The 18,224-nt window shown below is 44.3% G+C and overlaps 1 protein-coding gene across 2 annotated transcripts in view; it reads right to left on the bottom strand.

Moving 5' to 3' along the window:
• SLC12A2 (solute carrier family 12 member 2) overlaps nt 1-18,224 on the bottom strand; it is an 88,178-nt gene that overhangs the window by 11,052 nt on the left and 58,902 nt on the right. For both annotated transcript variants that reach the window (XM_053293542.1, XM_053293543.1), the window contains exons 15-20: nt 16,878-16,977; nt 15,343-15,454; nt 13,761-13,901; nt 10,815-10,921; nt 3,629-3,708; nt 897-1,022 (exon numbers count right to left, since the gene is read on the bottom strand). In XM_053293542.1, coding sequence (XP_053149517.1) covers nt 897-1,022; nt 3,629-3,708; nt 10,815-10,921; nt 13,761-13,901; nt 15,343-15,454; nt 16,878-16,977 — 666 coding nt within the window. The remainder of the gene's footprint in view (nt 1-896; nt 1,023-3,628; nt 3,709-10,814; nt 10,922-13,760; nt 13,902-15,342; nt 15,455-16,877; nt 16,978-18,224) is intronic.

The raw sequence follows: 18,224 nt of genomic DNA, 5'->3' as shown, positions 1-18,224 counted from the left end.
CCTCCCAAAGATCCTTTGTTTTTTGCCTGCAAGACAGTTTATTTGGGGGGGGGGGTGCAGTGGGGGTGGAGAAAGAGCCATTTACAGTTCTATGATATTGCTCTAGGACCAGATTGGGGGGGGGGCTGTCACATCCCATGGCTTTGTTCTAAGACCAACTATATCAGTAGATAAATGCTTCAAGTGGGATGGGCCTGCAAGCATCAGGTAGCAGACCGTCAAGCACATAACAATGCTCCACCATTGTTAGCATATTTCTTTGCACACCAAATGAACAGGTTTGGTTCTCCATGACTACCAACAGACTGGTTATCATCTGAATAAATTCACGTATGCTGCAGTAACCCAAGGTACTGGCTTGAACTTTGTTTACACTCATTGGCCTTCAGAACATGCTCTGCAAGAGACATATGAAGCTATAAAATGGCGTGCTCTATTTTCCCAGCTTCTATAGGTACAAAATCTGAAAGCAAAAACATTCTGAAATGACAAAAGCTGGCTTAATAAACTACTGCTCTGGAAGTTGTCCCAAGTTTCAAGATGAGCTTGCAACCTGGCACAGGAGGAAAAGCAACAAAAAACCCCCTGAATTACCCATGCATTTCTCTGGGTTGCAGTTTGACTGGACAATTATTCTTGCTTTGCTTCAGACATTTTATTGAGTAAAAGAGCCCCTGGTGGCACAGTGGTAAAACTGCCACCCTGTAACCAGAAAGTTACAAGTTCGATCCTGACCAGGGGCTCAAGGTTGACTCAGCCTTCCATCCTTCCGAGGTCGGTAAAATGAGTACCCAGAATGTTGGGGCAATATGCTAAATCATTGTAAACCGCTTAGAGAGCTCCGGCTATAAAGCGGTATATAAATGTAAGTGCTATTGCTATTGCTAAAACATTACCTTTGTGAATAGGAGCTTTTTCAGTCACGGGTTTAGAAGTGACCGTCTCCGTTTTCTTGCTGTAGTCCACATTTACTATAATATCTTTGGTTACTGGAGATTTTTCTTGCGATGACAATAATTCTTCTGTGAATGTGAAAAATATGCTATTGAGAAATTATGCAAGTGAACTGGAAGACAATAATCAACTCATTTTGTAGAGAATACATGGCTGGCACCAAGGTCAAGCGGAAAGCAGCTATAGTTCTAGAAATGTTAGCAGCATACACTTTTGCATATATTGTGCAATGGAAGATATCAATTAACTGATATCAATTAAGGGAGGAGAGCTGGTCTTGTGGTAGCAAGCTTGACTTGTCCCCTTAGCTAAGCAGGGTCTGCCCTGGTTCCATTTGAAAGGGAGACTTGATGTGTGAGCACTGTAAGATATTCCCCGCAGGGGATGGAGCCACTCTGGGAAGAGCAGAAGGTTCCAAGTTTCCTCCATTGCCTCTCCATGATAGGGCTGAGAGAGATTCCTGCCTGAAACCTTGGAGAAGCTACTGCCAGTCTGTGAAGACAATACTGAGCTAGATAGACCAATGGCCTGATTCAGTATATGGCAGCTTCCTATGTCCCTAACTAGATATTCTTCAAGAAATCCCAAAACAGACCATATGAATGATTATTTGTCGAAGTACTTCATCTTCATTTCTTCACACACTAAACACAATGATGCTACAATGGAGGCTATTTGCCCCATTATACACCATATGCAAGCTTCTCTTTGAGGAGATACTTTGCCAACATGTTCCAATAGAGATAAACACTTGTTATGGTTGAAACATAGATCATGTGAATAGTCTTACAATTGTATCACACCCACCCACAGACCCCTCTACCTAATTTGTACCAAAGCAGCCCTAAAATAATTACCTCAGGAATGTGCAAGCTCCAGACCACTGTATCTCACTAGCAAAGAGTTGCCATTTGTGTGAACTAACTCTTCCACCTTGGTGCTGTAAAGATGGTCACTACACTTTCCATGAAAGCAGCATTCCAAAGAGAGCCACAGTCAAAACTGCTACTGCCCTTTTTGGTGCTGCTATTGTGGAAGTTGTGGCAGCTGGTGTCCGATCCTGCCAGACGGCCTTACCTCTGAAGACACGACCATGAGGCCGGCCACAGAGGCAAGGACGGGCTGCAGCCGGGAGGAGGAAGAGGGAGAGCAACTGAAGGACGAGGGGGTGGTCCCGCTGAGCCCCAGCAGGCTCCAGGTGCTGGCCACAAAGACGGCAGCAAGTATGCCGAGACCTGAGAGGGCCGGCAGGGAGGCGCACAGAGATGACTTTGACAGCGTGCCTCCTCAAGGGAGGGGGTCCAAGTGCGAGGATGACGGACGGCAGCAGCAGCAGCTGGAGGAGATGAGAAATCAAGGGGAATAAAGGCGGGGGTGTTGGCCCCATAACTGGGGGCAGGCAATGCATAACATGCAGAGAGGCTTATAAAGAGCTGGCTGAAGATGAGAAGGAGGCTAGTGGAGAATACTGAGAACCTCTGCGGAGAGGCCTGTACAAGGAATAGATAGCCAGGGATGGCGGAGGAACCGGGTGAAACTAAACCCCATCCCTGTCTCCACTCTGAGGCCAGGTCTACAAGTGCTCCATCAGACTGGGACGGGCTGAAAAAGAGGCACACAGCCAGACAGCTAGAACCTGAGACTGTTCCAAATACTGACACAAAGTACTGACATACAGTACATCCAACAGTCCTACAAGTAGCAATGCAGGGCTCACAATACTAAGGCTGTTCCAGGCACATTATTTCATCTATTCTAGCTAAAGATCTTCAATTCCTGGGTGATCTGTCATGAAAGAAATGTAAGATGTGGTTCAGATGGTGTGTGTAGCACTGTATTAAAGTAAAGGTAAAGCGTGTCGTCAAATTGATTTTGATTCCTGGCACCCACAGAGCCCTGTGATTTTTTTTGTAGAATACAGGAGGGGTTTACCATTGCCTCCTCCCAAGCAGTATGAGATGATGCCTTTCAGCATCTTTCTATATCACTGCTGCCTGATATAGTACCAGCAGGGATTCGAACCAGCAACCTTCTGCTTATTATGTCCTTCACAATTAGCAAGCTTGACAGAGTAAGTTTTCAGAAACACTAAGCAGGTCTTAATATCCTGATTTCCTATGCCAAGAAAAAGCAGGATGCTTGCCTTGTTTGCTACAATCTTCTGTATCATTTTGTAAAATAATCATTTTGCCATGTAGATCTCCATCAGCTGCAATGTGGGTGGTTAAGGCATTTAATCCTCATTCTTCAAGAGGTGTAATTCAAGTCACATTTGGGGCCAGTTTCAACACATATCAATGTTGTTTCATCCTCTTCTAGTACTTTGAGAAAAACTGAGCACTTTAAGAACATGAAGGTTCAGTGGAGCTTTCTTCCCTTTAAATTGTGAAGTTGCAACAAAATAGGACTTTTCCTATGCATGGCTATATATACACAGAATGCAGTGATTGCATATCTGTTTTGAATATATTTAGAAGACTTTTTAAATTAAAAAAAGAAGTAGTTCATTTTCACTCCATAATTGGTCAGGACCACAAATACCTGCTATGAAGCATTCCTTAAAAAAAAAGTCTGTAGACATCAATACAGAAAAGCTAACTTTATGAACTTATACTCTGAATAATTTGCTTTAGTGGCTCTGTTTACTCAAATTGACATTATGGATAAAGATTACCTTGTCCCTGAAGATGAGAAATATCCAGACCTTCCCTCAGACGGATAACAACTATTCCATACTGAATGTCAAAGGCATCACTGTAATAAAATAAATATGATTTGGGAAAGCCTTAGCACAGTCAAAGTGGCGTCATTGTCCAAACTGTTTGGACAAGCACACTGATCAGATGAACATTTCCAAAAGCTCATTAAGTGGCCAGCTGTATTCTTCACAGAAAAGTATTCACAAAAGATTACTAACGAAGGAGTTCAAACTAAAGCAGGTGAGTGCTTACATTTCTGATATGCTGTAGACACCCCATTCACTCCCACCCGCTGCCCAATCAGCACCTCCTTTCCCACCAATTCCTGGGCAACTTCACATATAAATACCATCAAGTAAGTTGGTGGGAGCCAGAGTTTTCCAGGGAGCAGGCACACCTGGCACAGGCTGCAGCCATTTTATGGCATCTGAAGCTACCAATGTTGGGTCCGCTCCACTGTCCGACTTCTTCACCCAACATCAAATCTTGGTTACAAATGTCAGGCAACAGAGGGAACCAGACTTGGCAACCTGACACTGGCAGCTTCAGACTTCAAGGAATTGCTATAACTTGCAGCTTCCTATTTACTTGCTAACATTATGTGTGAAGATGCTCTTTTTAAAAAACAAAACACACAAAAAAAACCCCTAATCCTGGTTATGTAATCTCAGCCAGTCAGGGATGATGTAGTCATCTTGATGACATCACAATGTAACATACCAAACCTGAACACTTTGGCCTCTGCTTGCTTCCCATCAATGAGTGGGCTGTGCATTTTTTGCTGATGACAAAAACTTTGTCACCCTAGCTTCAACTTTTAAATTTGTGGAAATAATTTTCAGTACCTAGCTTTGATATAATTCTAGTTTTCCAAGAACAAGCTGCTTCCAAAACCTGCAGTTTGCCAGACTTTATTGCTCAAACTGAACTATAACAGGTCAGCTTGAGCTCTGAATTCTGACAAACCATGTTGAACGATTAACAATTTGGGTTGTATGCCAGTTCCAGTTTATTAAGTTTTTTCAACACTAATTCATTTTCCAGTTCAGATACTAACTTTTAAAAGTAGTCCGGTAACCTTTTGATTTGAACGGCTTTGCATACATTTCAAACATAACACAGAACACTTGCTTACAATGCAATTCTTTAAAATGATAAAAACTCTACACAAAGAAAACTAGTTTCTCTCAAGTGAAATCATTAGCTGTTTATTTCTGAAAAACTTCAAGGTTTTAACAAAAAAGTGTAGCAGGGTAAAAGAACGGGAATTCATCTCTGTTAGAATGAGTGACAGAATGTCAGGGAGGAGGGACTGTAGTGCAAAGAACACAAGAGGCTTCTATCCTCAGTTTAAGAATCCTTGATGATGGACAGCAGCCCATTGGACAACAGTCTGAGCCTATCACTCTCTCCTGCTCTTTTCAGATGGTTCATTGGGAAAATATAATTTCTCCAACAATGGCTGGAGAAAAGAAAGGAGTATTGATTACTCAATGTGAAGACTATTTCTTGCTGCAGAACTTGAGGGCATCTCACATGCTCCAGTAGGCAAGACTATGCTAATTAGACAAAGATCTTACTTAGCCTGGGAAGGAGAACCCTCCCAGTCCGTAATGGCCAAGTCCAAGGTACAGAAAAAAGCAAGAGAAGATTTTTTTAAAAGACACACCTAGTAGATGCAGATGCCTGGATGGATGGATCGAGATGTCCTCAAATCTAGCAGCAGCATTCACAGTGAGTAACCAATGCTCCTTTCTCTACTGCTGGATGAGAACATCTTACATGGGACATACCACTGCTAAGAACCCTGAGTGGGACAGTTGGCGTATACTAAGGTGAAAGAACCTGCTGCAAAAGTCATCTGCAAAAGGTTGCTTGCACAGAGCAATGAAAATCTAGTTAGTAGCGACGTGTGAACATGGATGGAGACGTCCAGGAGGCGGCTTTGCATAGTTCTGCCGGTAGGGTGTTTGTCAAGAAGGCTGCTGATGTTGCCATGGATCTCGTAGAGTGTGCTGTGAAGTTAAGCAGAGTCTCCAAGTTTTGTACTTCATACACCAGAAATATGCATGCCTTGATCCATCTGGCAATAGTAGTCGATATCTTCTGACAAGGCATCTGTGAAGCAGAATGCAGACATCCAGGAGAGATAAACCTTCAGGCAGTGATGGACTTCTAACTTGTTCCAGTCTTTCTTCTGGTGCTGAGGCTTAGGACAGAATGAAGGGAGAACTATGTTCCAAGATCAGTGAAAGACCAAGGCAACTTTAAGTAGGAAAGAGGCATCCAAAATCAGGCACACCGAGTCAGGAGAAAAGATGCAGAAATTTGGATCTGCTGATAATGCACATAATTCAGAAATACATCTGGCTGATATAATAGCCACCAAAAAGGCAAGTTTAAAGGAAAGAAGATGGAGTGGAATGGATTGAATGGGCTCAAACGGTGGTTTGTGCAGCACACGAGGGACTTGGTGGAGATCCCAGGAAGGAAATCTGTGAATTGTTGGTGCAGAGAGGCGCCATTAAGAACTAGTTTGAGATGCAGATGTGAGTGTAGCCTTTTTGCCGAGGAGACAGACAGAAGATTAAACAATGAAGCCGCCTATCACTTGAGTATGTTTGCTCTAAGACCCTTCTCAAGGCCTTCCTGAAGAAAAACGGAGGAATTCTGGTAGACCACAGTCATCCCCTGAAGCACATTATATCTATACCAAAGAAAAACACACCAGGTAGAATGATAAATGTAGTTAGTAGACACCCACCTGGAAGCTAGCATTGTGTCCATAAATTTGGGAGTGTGGCCATGACGACTCAGGATGTTCCGTTCAGTAACCAGGCGGCAAGCTTGAACCATGCTGGGTTGTGGTGAAGGACAGGGCCTTGGTGAAGCAGATCCTGAGTTACTGGAAGGAACCATGGGCCTTCCACTGCCAGGTGTAGGATTTCCATGACCCATGGTCTTCGAGGCCAGTAGGGTGCCACAAGAAGTACTTGGGTCTGGAGGATTCAGATTCCGCGAAGCAATCAACTGAGGACTGGTAGAGGTGGAAATGCAGACAGTGCATTTCTATTGGCTCTATTGGCTCCATAGTCCGGAGGCCATGGAGCCAATAGAACATCCACCACTTCTGAGCCCTCACAGTGAAAGTGAGAAGAAAAACTGGGGAGACTTTGCATTGACCAGTGAGGCAAAGAGGTCTACCTGTGGAGTGCCCAGGGCTTGGGTAATTGGGGTAAAGGTAGGAGAGCTGATACTCCATTCTGATGGTTGGATCTCCTTCCTGCTGAGCCAATCTGCTCAGGTGTTGAGAACCCCACTGACATGATGAGCTGTTAGTGAGGCTAGGTGAGATTCCACCCAGTGTAGGAACGGGGCTTCCTGGTGCAGGGATTTGGACCTAGTGCCCCCTTGTTGGTTCATGTGTGTTTTCAGTTATGTTGTCCGTTCGGACCAGAACATGCAGATTCTGTAGGATCTGTTGGGACGATTGCAGGGTCAAGAAAATGGCCCTGAGTTCCAACCAATTTATACTGTGGGCCCGCTCTTGTAGAGTCCACTTCCACTGTGCTGAATGCAGTAGACATGCAACCCACCACCCAGCTAGAGAGATTTGCATCTGTCATATCACCCTGGGGTGGTCCAGGTAGGTCAAACCATGGGAAAGATGTGACAGTTGAGTCCACCATAGGAAAGAATGGTCTATGTTTGGTGGAAGCTTGACCTTGGTGTCTCTCTGATCTGCAATATTGCTGTGATATGGTTGGAGAAGCCACTGAAGTGGGAGCAGGTGGAAACGAGCACATTGAGTCTGGCCACAGCAAGGATTGGTATTATAGGTAAGGCAGTCACCTTGCTGATCAGCTGGACGATGTCTTGAGAAGTTCCTATGACATGTCTATTACGCCAAGATGGTGAATCTGAGTGAAGGGATGAAGTTGTCTGGTTGACTAAGAATTCATGGTTGGGTAGCAGTGTGTTCACATCTGATCTCGTGGCTGGACTGGACAGGGACCTGATCAAGAGGTAGTCAGAACAGACAAAGACCCGAATGCCTTTCAGTCAAAGGTGGGCCACAAGGGGGGCCAGGATCTTCATGAAGATTCTGTGCGCACAAGATAGGTCAAATGGCAACACCTTGTACTGGTAATGAAGGCCACTGTATTTGAAGCATAGAAAGGAACAGCTCGCCGGATGGACTGACACGTATAAGTATGCCTCCGTCAAGTCCACTAAGGCCAGGAAGTCAGAATGGTGTAAGGCCTCCGCGATGGATCTCCATCTCAGGGTCTCCATCTGGAACTTTCTGCACTGTGCAAATTTGTTGAGGAACTTCAAGTCCAGTACTGCCCAAAGGTACTGCCCAAAATAGAGGTGACCTCTATTTTGTACCCATGTGAAATGGTGTTGAGGACCAACTGGTTTCTGATGTTGGCTTCCCATGTGTCAAAGAAACCGGAGTCACGACCTCCCACACCCCATGGCTGTGTGTCAGGAGGTTTGTCTTATGTTTGATTGTGCTGTGAAGGCTTGGAAGGACTAGTTCTGTGGTCTGTTGAAGTTAGGTCTTGGCTTATTCCAGAACGGACGCTGGACTCTTGGGTCTCTGCTCTGAAGTCTAAAGTTGCGACGAAAGGAACAAAAAAGGCTGGAAGGGCCTTTGTGGTCGTCTTCTGTATTCCTTGCAAGGGGCTGGTGGTAGCGCCTTGCGTTTATCGTTCTCCACGATGACTTCCTGAAGTGCAGCATCCCTGAAGAGTTTAGTGGCTATGTAAGGGACAGTAGAGAGGTTGGTGCATGATGTAGGTCAACCTGCCAATGAGCCAGAGGTTCTTCTGTGCCGCCACCATAGAAGCCATGGAGCATGAGGAGAAGCAAATTGAGTCCAAGTTTTCATCTGCAATAAAGGCTTGTGCTTTCTATATTTTCAGAAGTATTTTCCATTGGCATGTGGTATTGGTGGGGGTTGGATGAATGAGTTTATCCACCCAAAGCAGAGATGCTGGTGACATTATAGAAGCTGCTGTGGAGGCTCAAACACTAGGGAAGGTGCTTTGTGGCTCTTCTTAAGCGCTGACTCAATCCTTTTTTCATTAGGGTCTCTCGGGGGGGTGTTGCCATTCCTAGGTAGTATTGCTCCTGAAAGTAAGGCCGCCATGGGAGCATCTGTGGGAGGAACTGTAACATATTTGTGGCCTCCTGATTAAGATTGTAAAACCTGTTAAGATTTGTGGGTTTTCTATTTGTAGCTGGGGTTTCCCACTTCTGTTTAACTGTGTCTGAGAAGCAAGCAGGGAAAGGAAAAAGCAGTTCATGCTGTTTAGGCATAGGAAAAACACCAGCGGTTGTCTGCAGCCCCAGAGTATTAATGGCCTTGTGAAACAATTGTGAAAAATCATCTAGTGGAAAGAGGCACAGAGACCTGGAAAGATGTTCCAAAGTTTGATCATCAGACTATTCACCCTCCTCCCTAGAATCTCCCTCCACGTCTGAGTCCCTGGTATGGGGTTATGGTCTGGGGTGTCAAATACAATGATGAGCCCGGGGTCTCATGTTCAGATCAGGGTGGAGATCTGGGGACTCAAACCCCAAGATTGCAGGTGAGTGGGATGGCAAATCCCTGACCCCCTTATAGTTTTCTTATGGCCCTTTGATTTTTTTGGAATTATTTTGCTTAGAGTTTTTCTTCCTCTTTTTAGGGAAGTCAGAGGAAAAGGTGGAAGGGGAGTCCCTGAGCCTGTCTCTCTTTTTGGCCAGCTTAGGTGGATTATGCTATGCCAGGGACTTTTCCAGGATGCAAAGAAGGTATTGGATTGGCTGGGGGAGTGGGCTGGCTGGGCAAGGCAAGAGGGGCTGGGCACAAAAGCCCAGGTCTCACCGATTCTAGAGTCTGTTGGTCATCCTGGTCACGCCGAGGATGCAAAGGCGGTTGAGATCTGGTTGGGCTGCCATCCTCGCCTCTATCAGGCTGGCCGGGGTCTGCTGGGTCTTCATGAAGTGGCGGCAGCAGAGGAACACAGTCAGTGAAGGGCCTCTGTTGCTTGTCTGGCCCAGGGCTGGGGCGCTCCGGTGGCTGGCCTGCAGGTGTTGGGGCAGCCAATAAGAAGCCTTGGCTGAAAGCTGAGCATTCCCACGCAGCCATTTTTCAGGCCTTGCGCTCCCACTGGGATGTTCCAAGGCCACAACAGCAGCGGAGAGAGCCCTGAAGGAGGCAGTGCTGCAGACGCGGATAGAAAGCGCCAACACCTTCTAGATGCTCTAAGCCCTACCGGGCCAGATGGGCTTTCTAGAGCCATTTCTAGATGTGCCTCCTCCCTCTTGTTCGGGCACCAGCAGGGACCAAGTGGTCATCGGTGGGCTTGCTGTGGTGGCACAGGTCGCCCTTAGGAGGTGGAAACACTCAAGTCCTCTTCTTCCCCTTGGGAAGTAGCACACTGCGGATCTTGCCTGTTGCTTGCTCCATGAGGAGGAGATAAAAAGAATAAAGTTTTTTGGGTTTTTTTAAGTGGAAGAAACTGTAATCACAAGAAAGAGACAAGGAAAAAGGGGGTGGGGTGGGGGAACTAGTAGCAATGTGGAACCAAACGAGAAAATGAAAGAGAAGGTTGGCTGGGAAGAGAAACTGCTTCTGGAGCTGGATGCAGGACTATAAGAAGTGGGAGGATTCTCCTGCCCAGGCTATTTAAGCTCTTTTATCTAATTAGCATAGTCCTGCCTACTGGAGCATGAGATTAACCCATGTGAGATGTTCAAACCCAGCTGAACCAATTACTACTTTTTAATGTTTAGAGGTTGAGTTCCAGTTCACTAACACACACACACACACACACACACACACACACACACACACACACACACACACACACAGTGTTTTGGGGTTCTATCTGACTCTCTGCTAGCAAGATACTCACCCAGGAGATTATTTGTAGCCAACAGCAGACTGGTTGTCAGTGACAACCAACTTTGGTTCAACATAGCTCTGATTCTGTTCTTCAGCACAGTAGCCAATATTAGTCTCCCCACCATCCCATCCATCTAGAATTTTCCGATGCAGATGTTTCCTTATTTCACGGGGCCACCATGAATAAATAATGATATAATGATAGAAGTAGTATATAGTTTCAGCTACATCTTCACAATTATGTTTAACCTTGTACTCACTGTAATAAGTTGATGTAAGTTTCAACATCATTCATGTCAGCTGACTGCCAATCTTTCTTAAACCCAAGAACAAGGGTGTTTGGTCTCAGTCGTCCCAAACCGGCAGCCTAACAACAAAAACACATCAAAAACGTTGCTATAGGTAGCTTAAATAGCTTAAAGTACAGGTTTACATCTAGAATTTTAAAAAGTTAGATGGTCTGTAAATGTTTTCTGTTCTAGTGATGGAATGATGGTTGGGAACAAATAGTCACAGGGTGGGATAGAGGGAAATAAGAGCTGTTGATGCATGATCATTTTGGCTCTAATCCAAATGCAGCCTTTGCCATTAGGTAGAAAAGTTCTTAAGACAACTTAGTGGCTCTTATAGGTTTAATTTCCAACATAAGAAGTTGCCTTATACTGAATCAAGCCATTGGTCTATCTTGCTCACTACTGTCCACAGTGACTTCAGCAGCTCTCCAGTGTTTCAATCAGATGTCTTTCCCATGCTTACTTGGAAATGCCAGGGATTGAACCTGCCATCTCCTGCATGCAAACCACGTGCTCTCCCACTGAACTAAGGCCCTTTCCACAAGAGACTTGTTTTTCAATGGATGAGTTCTCCTGTTTCCTGTAGGGGAATGACCTGAAGCTTGTGGCCAACATGAAAGTCAATAATCTCAGTATTTGTGCTGCTTCCCCCCCCCCCCCGGTGTAGTAACCACCTTACTGAAGTCTAGGCAGTTATACCCTTTACCTATAACCCCAATATTCCCATCTCCTTGGAAGAATTATCTGTTTACTTCAGATTTAAAAGCCCTTTGCTTTTCAAACGTTATTTCATTAGTGCAGCAAGAGCTTTAAAAAAAGATAGGGGGAAGAGTGTAGCATAATATCAGCTCTGCCACAGGAATAGACTTGAGCAGGACCTGCATCCTTTGTACCCTTGCTGGAGATCTGGGGGTGCAATATGGGTTGGGAGGACCTGCAGCAAGACATATTATTTATTGGCTATTAAATACTGGTTATTTATCGTATTTTATTTAATTAATGTATTTTTATACTGCCCTATATAAAATTCCAGGGCAGTTTACAATTTTCAGTCTGGCCTGAGACCAGTAGGCACAAGCAAGAGGAAAATCCTCAGGAAGAGGATTGTGTGGGTACTTCCTATCCTCCTATTGGGATTTCCTGGCAGTCTTGCAGTGTGCTTTCCACACGTCCTTCAAAACCACCCCCTAGAGCCATCTAAGGAAATTCAGGAGGCGGTAGTTCAGTTGTGGAGCATCTGAAGTTCAATCCCAGGCATCTCCAGGTAGGTTGGCAGAGACCCTCGTCTGAAACCACTGCCAATCAGTGGACAATACAAACCTAAATGGACCAATGGTATGACTTGGTATAAAGCAGCTTATATACAGAGTGGGTGATGATGAGAGATGAAGTGTCCACTATTGGGGGAAATTACCCTTTTGTTATTCCCTGGATCTTGATTTAAGACTTCCTCCTAGTGTAGAAAAGGACATGAGTCTTGCTCCCTTGCCAGACTGGAAGCTGAAAGACCCCTGAGCTGTGGGCCTTGTTAGTCTGGCTAGCTCAATGGGAGTTTGTAGCTGGAAGCTCTCCTGCTATATCTTGTTCCCAATATGTCCCTCATGATTACTACTACTGAGGGCTGTTTCAGACAGTATGTCTACCAGCCCACAAAAACACACATGGGGAAAGAGCATGGGTGCAGATGCGCATGTCTCTCCTCAACCCCTATATCTAGCTTAACATCTCACCACTGCCTTCTTGTGCAAGGGAAGTTTGCCCACAATGCCTTCAATGTGTGAATAAGCAGTGGCAAGATAGCATGACAGATGGGGCAGGGGAGGAAACATTTGCATCCGCATGTATTTGGGAAGGCTGGCTGACTGATTGGCCAGAGTAGCCCTGATGTGGTTATTCGTTGATGAAATTCCTTAGTATCTTCCCATCACATAATGGCAATGGGCTGAGGAAAGATCTAGGGATGTCTCCCTAAAATCGTGAGGGAAACCCTTAGATGAAGGGGAAATGCTAGTTGCAAAAACCACGCAGTGAATGTTACACATGAGTGAGCCCAACACGTGTAACAGATGTTGAGTGATTTAAACCACTCAAATTTAACACCTCTCCCAGACACACCCAAAAAGGAGAACTCACAATGTCTAGTCTGCCAGGGGAGAAAAGAGGCAGCCAATCCACTGGAAGCAGGGAACTTCCTGCTTCCTCCCCTGCTCTGCTATTGGAGGGAATAGCCTGCTAATCAAGGCTATTCCCTCATCTCTGGCGCCCTGCATGACCACCTCCCTGGATCAGACATAAAAGGGGCAAAAGAGACACAGGTGGACTTGTATCTTTTGCCCTTTTGTGTCTAATCCAAGGAGGCAGTGATGCAGGGTACCCAAAGCAACAAGGTGAGCCCCTAGTATTGATTAGCAGGCTATTCCCTCCCGTAGCAGAGTGGGGGAGGAAGCGGCAGCAGCCGGAGAAAGCAGGGAGTTCCCTTCCTCCCAGCAGCTCAACTGCCTTTTTTCTCCTGACTAGACACCAAGGTTGTTGTTGTTTTTAAAAGACCCACCAAGTGTTTTCTGTCCTTTTTTTGGTGTATGGGGTGCGGGGGGGGGGCAGCCCCCCGCCACCGCCCTTACTGACTGGCTGCAGCTGCAAAAGCCTTGCCTTCCTTTTAGGCAAGAAAGGTGGTAAGCCCACTCTCTACCTCCCAATATAAAATTAGGAGGTGTAGAAACATTCTGACATAGAAACACAAGAGTTAACCCATTCCCAAATGCCTTTCTTCACAAAACAGGAATGCTATTTTGTATCACTATCTGCAGCAAGCAACAATTCTAAAACAATCAGAAGATTAATGTGGGAGCTGACAATGCAATTCTTAGAGCGGATCACTCACAATTTTACTATTTTTACAGTGATCTACATTACCTGCATCAAGTACTGTGCACCATCTCTCAAGTCTTCTGCATGTACCGGAGCATAAAATGCTTTCATTTTATTTTTAATAAGCCACCGCTGATATTTGGCCAAGTCACTAGACAATTCTTTCATGGCTTGCCGGCGAGGACCCTAAAAAAAACATATGTAATTACACACACAAAGTCATGGTTTTTAAAAATATGTTTTGGACAGAGCACTTGATGTATAATTCTTCATTTAAAAAAATCCGAATTTTCTTTTTTAGAAGTGTTCCTAACACAAAACTAAATGGAATCACGTCAGAGACTAGTTGCTAACACTAGAGAATACTGTGCAGCCAAGTCAATACCCTAACCATAAACTCCCTTCTGGCCATGAAATCAGAAGATGTGCTTAATCTTTAATTCTGCTATCAAGAGCTATTCTCAAATCAACTTATATACTTGGAAACCACTTCCCCCTTTAAAAAAAATGCATTAAAAAGTCAAGATGAAATTATTGCAAACCTCCACTCTCCTTACTTGCTCTCCTAGAAAATATTCTAGATGTTGCCGAGCTATATTCTATCCCTAGTTTAAAAACCAAACACACTTACACCATCACCTATCTAAAACAACCCAACTCCTGTCAACCTTCTGCAGAAAAAATTAAGTCAATGATCTTCACTGATTTTACCACAGGGGCCACAGCTGCCCAGAAGCCTTGTATTGTGTAGTGGGGCAAGGAAGGGGGGCAGTGGCCCTAGGGAAAGTGGAGGGAAGGAGAAAGAAAGCATGGGGGGGGCAGGAGGGGAGCAAGAGGGAGAGGGTGCATGAGTGTGGTGTCCGCAGCGCAGAGAGAGAAGGGGAAACTGCATAGGGGTTGAGAGAGCAAGCATGGGCCAGTGTGGCAGCAGCAGTAGTAGTGGTGGTGGGAGATAGAATAAAAGAGAAAGCATATGGAGGAGGAAAGCAAGAGAGAGTGAGCATGGGCCTGTGTAGTGGCAGCGGTGGCACTGGCAGCAGGAGAGAGACAGACAACACACACGTGGGCCAATGTGATAACCACAGCAGAAGAAGAAGAAGAAGTGGGGGAGAGAGAGAGAGAGAGAATGAGAATGAATGCAAGGCAGGAGGAGGGGGGAGTAAGAGTGTGTGCTGTGGCAGTGGAAGAAGCATATGAAAGCAAGCAATCAAACATGTGTGGGGAAGGAGGAGGAGCAGCAAGAGAGAGTGTGCAATGGCTGAAGGGACCAGAGGTAGTGGTAAGGGGGAGACAAGTCGGGGCCACCACTAGGGTCTGTGCAGTGAAGAACAGTGGTATAAATGTTGCTAGGTGGTCTTTTTGATGTTAAGCAAAAGCAGACAGTTTTACACTGAGGTTCAAGTGAAATTTGAATCTTTTGCACTGGCTGCACTTGTCCCAAAATTTCCCCCAAGGCCTAGCAAATCTAAACCGTTCTTTCCAATACATGTTCTCATCTGCATAATTGTACTCTGGCTTTGACTGCATCACCTAGGTAGCCTTCTGGACAAAGAGAGCACTAAGAAAGTCATATAATAAGAAGCCAAGTAACTGCATAAAATAGATGAGGAATTATGCACTGACTTACCATATGTATATGGCCACAGATCATCAACCCCACATTTTTGGTGAAAGCATGGACCAAATGAAGCAAAGCTGGACGCGAGTTTGGAGCACCACTCATCACAAGGCATTGCGGCCTAATTTTAGATTTAGAAAGCAATTTAGTATGCACAATTATGCTATAAATTATCCAGTCTGAACTGTTAATAAGCTGCAGAATCAATTTGAAAAGCACCCAGGATTGCATAAGATTATGGAATTAGAGCCCGCAAGTTTCTACTGGCCATCGTTGAGGGAAATTAGACTTTGTCAAACTACTAGCATAGGCAATGAAAACAACATCCAAAAAAAAAAAAAGGGTGGACATCCAGAGCAAACACTTTTGGAAGGACATTGCACTGGCACAAAACTATTGCACTAGCTAGTTGTACCAAGTCTAGAGCTCACACTCCACGTTGTTGCTTGGGTTGCACAATGATACAGTAAGAGTATCAATGATACAATGATACCACAATTCTGCAAAATCCCTATTTTTTAGTGCAGCTAAGCTAACTTCTTGTGGTAGCGCACATTTGCTCGCTCTGCCAGTAGTCTGTTGCTCTTGATGATGTTCACTAGTCCTGAAGAGCATGAGGCTCAAGGGATGAACCTAATGCAGGCGCAGTGGTTGAATCCAGAGCATTTACTGAACAAGGCTTCTGAACTACTGTCCAACCACTGCTCCAAAGCTCATTTCTGAGAAAAAGGCCATCTGGAGGATGAAAGCAGCAGGATTTTTTTGCTGTTGCAGTCCTGAGTTGCAGAACTCTTTTGGAGTTCTAGACAAAGAACCCCTTCCTCTGTCAAGAGTACTTTAAAAACATTTCTCATTTTTAGAGATGGACTAATTTTGGCTTCCATTTTATTGCAAAAGTGTTGTGTACTCCTCTGAATTTTCAAAGAGTATAAATGTATACAATAAAGTCACTGCTCTGCTGGAATGAGCAAAGAGGAGCAAACCATTACCAAGCATTCGTGGTAAGGATGGGGGCAGCTGCTCATGGAGCAAAGGACAGAAGTGTGGATTTTAACTTTAAAAAAAGAAGAAAGAAACACAGAAAACTATACCAACCCATCTAATCACAACCAGTGACTCAAAGTGGCTGTGTGATCTGCAAGTCTACACTTTTTTGCTACCCTTTTGGTCACACTGGCTCAGCAACAACTTTTTATTGTGCTCCATTGGAGTCTCTTAACTCACACTGCCTACCTAAGCAACGTTCTTCACTGAACCCAGGTTTATGACTGTGAGCACGTGGGCAGGGATCCATGTGTTCTATTTTTGTACATTACCTAATATATACCAGGTACTTTTATAAATAATAAAAAGATAAACAAACAGAGCTGTGACTATCAAACAAAGTCACTTAAACTTACTTTGCCATGGAAACATTTGAGAAGGAAGAAATGGGGCAACAAGTTTTATTTGATTGTTCTAATAAATGGGGTGTTTTATTAGCTTGTTCTTACTGTATTTCAAGTTCAGAATATTGTCCAACAAATTAATCTCTTTCACTTTACCTGAAGTTTTTCACATGGTCTTCTACACCTGTAAGGCGGACAGCATGCTGCAATGCATTTAGGTAAGTCAAGGCTTGAGTTGAAGAGCCCCAATTGACATCTGTAAAGAGATTGTTTTAATGTTAACATATAACAAAGGTAAGGAAAATGTGGGCTTGCCTTATTTTAGAGTGAACATACAGTATATCTAGATGACAACTTTAATCACCAGCTTTAGATCTATAGTAATGAAGAGAAAATCTCATTTCCTAAAATCCTCAAGGGACCCCTAAGAGGCTTCCCAGACCGAATACAAGCAAGCTTCTTGTGCTCGATTTCTTATAAACACTTGGCATGCCTTATACTTTCATTTCAGGCTGTGGAAGAGATTAACAAGTTATGGGAATAGCCTTTATTTCTTCATTTTCTGTGACTAATCATGAGGGGGAGCGCAATATAAATCAGAAGAGACCCTGTTAAGACAAAGTGTAAATTCTGATGTAATATTTGGCATTTGCATTATGACTTTAAGTGATCCCATAACTGTGCACATATGGTAAGGACGGGATGGCTAATTAACATTTCTGTAGTCAGAGGTGTACAGGTCTGGATTGGCTGGAAGGAATATAAAATGGGCTGCATATGGTATGGTGAGAAGCAGCTCAACCTAAACTGCCACTGCTGACATTGGTCCTAGAATCCAGTGAGTATAAAGACGATTCTAACTCCAATGAGAATAGAACATCAGCACAAGCAGATAGTTCCACTGTCAAACAGCTCTTACAATTAAGGAAATTCTTCCAAATACTTTCCCTAAAACTGTTTCCTTGCAATTTCAACCCATTGGTCCTGCCCTCAGGAAAAATAGAGAAAACAAGTCTGCTCCTTAAGATATGATAGCCCTTCAGATATTTAAGAACTGCTATCATATCGCCCCACCTCCTCTTTTCTCCAGGCTAAACAAACCCAACTCCTTGAACCATCCTTTACAGGACTTTGTTTCCAGACCCCTTACAATCCTTGATGCCCTCATCTGAATCCACTCCAGTTTATCAATGTCCTCCTTAAAATGTGGGGCCCAGAATGGGACACCTGGATAATCCAAAGTGAGGTCTCACCAGTGCAGAATATAGCGAAACGATTACTTATGATCTGGACACTATGCTACTGTTAATGCAGCCTGGGGTTGCATTAGCTCTTTTAGCAGCTGCATCACACTTCTCAATGGAAACGCATTACTAACACAATGCTTCACTCAACACATGGTAATTTCTTACTTCTAGAGAACAATTCTTAAGGAAAACCAGTAGACAATGCTCAGAGACAATTTATGTTGTTTCCTCTGACAACTGTTTTAAAGTTGTCAGA

Source organism: Hemicordylus capensis, chromosome 2, assembly GCF_027244095.1.
Source record: "Hemicordylus capensis ecotype Gifberg chromosome 2, rHemCap1.1.pri, whole genome shotgun sequence".
NCBI lineage: Eukaryota > Metazoa > Chordata > Lepidosauria > Squamata > Cordylidae > Hemicordylus > Hemicordylus capensis.
Note: the sequence above shows the minus strand (reverse complement) of the source record. Positions and strands in the feature narration are given on the sequence as shown.